The sequence below is a fragment of the Halyomorpha halys genome, unplaced genomic scaffold, assembly GCF_000696795.3.
Source record: "Halyomorpha halys isolate HHAL.00 unplaced genomic scaffold, Hhal_1.1 Scaffold948.1, whole genome shotgun sequence".
Lineage (NCBI taxonomy): Eukaryota > Metazoa > Arthropoda > Insecta > Hemiptera > Pentatomidae > Halyomorpha > Halyomorpha halys.
The window spans coordinates 161,771-167,293 of NW_027115140.1; the positions used below are offsets into that span (position 1 = coordinate 161,771).

A 5,523-nucleotide genomic window follows, 5' to 3' on the forward strand; every position below is an offset into this window, starting at 1 on the left:
CTCACAGAAATTTAACGATAGTCTAAAAAATAAATAAGAAACCACAAGACATATATATATAAATATACATATAATAACAAAAAGAAGAAAGAAAAAAACAACAACATTTACAACTGATACATGCATTAAAAACTATCAGTGCTAATATGATCTAGAATAACAACCTCTTTGGTTTACTAAATTATAAATACTCAACCATTAAAATATAACATTATTAATAAATTCATAATATATAAATAATTAATAAAAAATATCACTCTTATTAATGGCATCATTTCGTTTTGAGCATTCTATGGTTTTATTAAGATTATAACCACAAAAGACACTAGTTTATGGACTTTTGTAATTTATTTGAATTAAGGCCTCTTTTTTTTTTTTTTTTTTTTATTTCATTTATAACCAGCTTAACTAAGAATGTCGAATACCATTCAACAAAAAAGCAAGTTGTGAACTTGGAAAAAAAAAAAAATTTATCTAAATTTATAGCCATTTGAAGCTAATCAATGAAGTCCGAATCATACTAACAGAGAAAAATCCTTTACAAAAGGTTTCAATGATTGAATTAATAAGATTTACAAGGGCACTTAAAATTAAAGAATGCAGTACCAACCAATATTACAATATTGTGAATAGTGGCATCCCCAATATCATTTTTATTATTTACATGAAACATATGTACATATTGATATTAGTATACTTCATGAAAAATAAATAAATAAAAGAATTAGTCAAAAGTACAACATATTGATCCCATAATAATCACTTTAAGAAATTCTATCTACTTAAATATACAACATTATCAACATATAAATATCAGAAATTACTGAATATTTTCATTCAATCATAAATTTTTATCATCTATAATATACTACATCCACTGAAAAATCATATGATATGAAGAAAAAGTAATAAAAACAAGTGGGGAAATTAGTGTCAATAGTTTGTTTGCATTTGATAAATGAAAATTTCTTTTTTTTTTTTTATCATTTTCAGTACATAAAAGTAATCCTCGATCATGTTTTTCTTAATACGTGCATGTTTTTCAAACAAAATTTGCACAAGCGCTGTAGCATGGTCTTTTACTTCCTATGTTTCGGTAACCTAACCAATAATATTTCAAAAGAAATATCTCAACGACTTTGATATAATTTTCTAAATACCTATTTCAGGTCTATATTATTTTATATGAGGAACATAGTACATTTACTTGTGGGGTTTGATTTTTTTTTTTTTTAACCCTATTTTAATAGCATTCTCACATTTACAGTGTACTTAAAATGATAAACTAAAGTATTAGGTCTATTTTAATCGTAGTCAAAATGAGTTATGCAATGCAGATTCTGAAAGAGAATGGAATTTGTGTTCTAGTGACACTACAGTAGCCACTAAATGTGCATTTTCAGCGTACAAATCCTTAACAAGCGTATCTGCCATAGCAAGGCGGTCCAGCTAAAATAAATAAAACAAAATTTAAATGAAACAATTTTCATAGAATTAAAATAGAAAATGATACAGAGCTAAAAATAATTTAATTTTAAAAAAGTAATACACAGGCTCCTGATAGTTTTTTTTTATTTATTTGTTTATGGGGCAACCCCCGTACAAACAGATTTAGCCCATACAATACATAATTACATATATCACTGTTGTTATTTTACAAGAATAGCAAATTAAAAATCATTTATATAAACTAATAACAAACAATATACCCAAGCCGGGCTATCTATATTGCTCACAATAACAAAAGTCATTACATATTTAACAATATAAAAGAAACACAAAAACTGTACATCCTATTAAGCAGATAAGTATTCAGCTCTAAGTATAAGATTTTAGGTTACGTAAATGGCTTCAGATAGTATGATACAATGCGAGAAACAAATGTTTCCCATCATCACTGGCAATAAAACTGTGTTGTTTCCAGAGTTTCCTCAGCAAGTTTGCTTGGTTTACAATCACAGTTATAACCTACATCCATTTTTCAATAAGAAAATAGTCCGCGTGATCATTAAAAACAATATCAAAACCAAAACCACCAGGCGGTTTCATCCTTATAATACGTTTATAAGTCTTTAAACTCCACTAATGCAAATGACAGGAAGACTTTTCAATCCATACAAGTATGGGTGTCAAAGGTACCTACCTATAAAGTACTACAATTTAAGCACTATCGCTAGTAACTAGACAGGGAACTTGCAATAAAAGTATAATAGGAGCAGCAGAATGTAAAATTTTCCAACTACCAGTTTTCCTTGAACATAGCACTTTCCCACAAAATGTTGGGGAAAAAAAATCTAATCATAATTTTCTATATTAGAAAATTCATGAATTTTGAACTTGTTCTGTGATCATGAAATATCAATTAGTCATACAAACAGGAATAATTCATTGTTCAAACATAACATCTTTTAACACATAACTCCATATTCCTTTGAGTATTTGGAATGAAATTGGTTTATGTTTAGTTTTCACATGTTTACAATACTTTAAAAAAATAAAGATACTAGGAATTTTTTATATATTTTAAAAAATGCTGCAAGATAGTAAATTTATTGCAATATCTGAACTGTTCCTCTATGGGGGTCATAATAAGACCATATGTAATTTATATCACAGTAATCATACAGTTAATACATTCAATAATGATGTATTTGTTAAGCTTTGTGAAACCAATTTAGTTTCTCAGAATTGGTGAACTAATTATGGATTAACACTCATTCAACTTTGCAGGTTTGTACTTTTATTACTAATTTCCACAATGTTTACCTGCTGTTTAGTGTTCTTCTTTTGTAGTTGCAGCTTCTCTTGAGTCACCCTCAAAGAGTTCTGAATCGTTGTGAGATCTATCTTATGCCTTTCCCAAGCTTCTGAAATTACAATTCACAAATTATTATTAATAATTATTGATACAATAACCAATTTGGAACATGCAATAAATTAGTAGATAATATCTGACTTTGTAAAATTGTTTCCGTTTCCTTTTGTTGACTCCTCAGCGCCGATTGAAGCTCACGGCACCGCAGCTCCTGCTGCCTCAATCTGTTTGATAGCGATTGAAAAACGCCGAGATTTCCACCGACTCCACCCAAACGAGCTCCCAACTGTAAAATAAAATGTTCATAAAGATTTATTTGAAATTAAAATACTAATGAAGAAACAAGAAAAAATTGGGAGCGTTCTCTACCCAGCATTCTTCTTAAATATCCCTACTTTGATTGACCGTGTGTAATATATAAAAGGAAGAAGGTCTGGGTACAATAAAAAAAAAATATATAAAAAAATCAAAAAGTAATAAAACTATTTCTTTTTGCTTTGAAATGTAACACATTTATTACAGACTCCCCTACCACGTTTTGTACCTTGCATTTGCTTTTAGTTAATTCTTCATCCAGAAAGATAGTTTCCTTTTTCCTTGACCTTTATTTTATTCTTATTTCTCTTATTTTCTGTCTTTTAGTGTTTATTATACTTTTATATTTCTTTTTTCTCCACTTTTATTTGTTATTATTTCCATTTCCATTTTCATTAATTACCCAATACTTTTTTGTAATTCTTGTTTATTTATACTTTTCACAGTACATTTTATTTTTATTTTCATTAATTTACTTTGGACATTTTTATATAAATTTTCTCCTATTTTAAATCATTTTTAGTCATACTTCAGTTTACTTTTACTTCATGTTATCTATTCTCTGACTTTTTTACATTATTTTAGTTGTTTGTTTCTTTTGAGTTTAAACTTGAACACTTGGCAGCCCAGGCTGCAAGAAACATTACCAGGGTGTTTAGAGAAGGGTTCTGTAACCAATTGGCATTAAAAAAATTAGTTTCTGTGTGGTGGGTGAATGGCAGAAATAATTCATTTCTACCCAGAGGTGAAACCATCACATCCACATTGTATTGCAGTGATACTGATTATGATATGATATGATGCATCAAAAACCTGTCAAAAAGCAACCTGCATTGGTTAATTGGAAGGGACATATACTCTTACACAACACAAGACGTCATGTATCATGACAAAGAGTGAAGGAACTTATCGAGGTGTTACAAAGTTCTTCCACACCACTTTATTCGTCAGACTTATCTTCAACAGAACTTCCTTATAAGTAAAATTTTTGAAAATGATTCTCAAATCAAAAATGCATTTTCTGACTTTATTTCTTCACAAAACCCTGAATTATTCACTTTTGGGATTAAAAAGTTAACAACACGATGGGGAACATGTATAGAAAATGAGGACAAATATTTTGAATAAAAATGTTTTGATTTCATAAAGTTGTTTTACTAAACCAACCTATCCTGTGAACATGGACATTTCATAAGAAACAACCCAATAGATACAACAACACTTTCCAAGTGAGTACAATTATTTAAGTTTTATCATTCGAATGCCCAAGCCATCAAATCCAACAAATGATTTACTTAAGGTCTTGATAATTCTTTTGTTGTTTAGTGTAAAAATAAATTATTTACTAGGAAAGAAACTATATAGGTTTGAAATATATAAAATATAAAACCTGGTGAGGCTGTGCTTGGAGAGAGGAGATCTGCGCCATCAGGAGTTGCTTCCTATGAGTAAGAGCATCAACTTCGGCTTTTAATTTATCTCTTATTTTTGATTTTGCTCCACAAGAACAACTCTCCGGCTTTTTATGGAAATCCTAGATTATTAAATATAATTTATATTTTGTTGAATAAATTAAACAAATTAATTATATTTACTAATTTGGGATATCGATAATTATTTGGTTAGTTTATAAAATCATGCAAGAAATCCTTTTATATAGTCTTCCCAGATCCTTGAATAGATTTGGGTAGCAGTGGTGAGGTCAAGTAGACAAGGCACTGGATTCCTAAATTCTGGGCCCAAATTCTATACTGACTAACCGCTATTATTATAACTGTCACATCATCATTATGGTGATCTGAATAATGATTAGCAAAAAAATTTAGCAGAATGGTGTGTTGCTATTCACATAACCTCCTCATAATTCATGCCTAAGGAATTGTTATAATACGCTGACTATTTGAAAAGTGAATTAACTGTTTATTCCATGAATAATAATGGTCAGGATACATAATATAAAATTGTGTTTAATTATGTCTAACCTATTGAACATCCACAATATTACAACATCATTACTACAGTCAACTATTGTGCAAGCATCATACATACACATTATAAATTATAACTTGAAAAAAGTAGATAACCATTTAAGAGTAAACTCAAAATATACTCACTGATGTTTTGTAAGAAGTAGATGGCACCCTGGGTTTTACAGCACATTTTGGAACTTCAGTTTGACATTGTTCATCTTTTTTCTCTGGAATACAAACAATAATATAACAAATTAAAAAAATATGGTTAAAATAAAAATTTAAATGAAGCAATTCGATTAGAAAGAAAAAGGTTATGATTTATAATTGTAAATTATTCTTATTGGAGAAGATGGTCGGGGGGTGCGGTCAGCAAAGGAACAATATAAATAAACAAACAAATATTTATTTATGCCATTGGTA

General features: G+C 28.8%; 1 protein-coding gene across 2 annotated transcripts in view; it reads right to left on the bottom strand.

Annotated features, from left to right (window-relative positions):
• Positions 1-1,220: 1,220 nt before the first annotated feature.
• LOC106687343 (blastoderm-specific gene 25D) overlaps positions 1,221-5,523 on the bottom strand; it is a 25,374-nt gene continuing 21,071 nt past the window's right edge. The window contains exons 18-22 of one of the 2 annotated variants that reach the window (XM_014431166.3): positions 5,245-5,327; positions 4,521-4,664; positions 2,957-3,101; positions 2,767-2,867; positions 1,221-1,449 (exon numbers count right to left, since the gene is read on the bottom strand). In XM_014431166.3, the coding sequence (XP_014286652.1) occupies positions 1,315-1,449; positions 2,767-2,867; positions 2,957-3,101; positions 4,521-4,664; positions 5,245-5,327 (608 nt within the window). In that variant the 3' untranslated portion in view covers positions 1,221-1,314. The remainder of the gene's footprint in view (positions 1,450-2,766; positions 2,868-2,956; positions 3,102-4,520; positions 4,665-5,244; positions 5,328-5,523) is intronic. The other variant, XM_014431167.3, reaches the window with a different exon arrangement.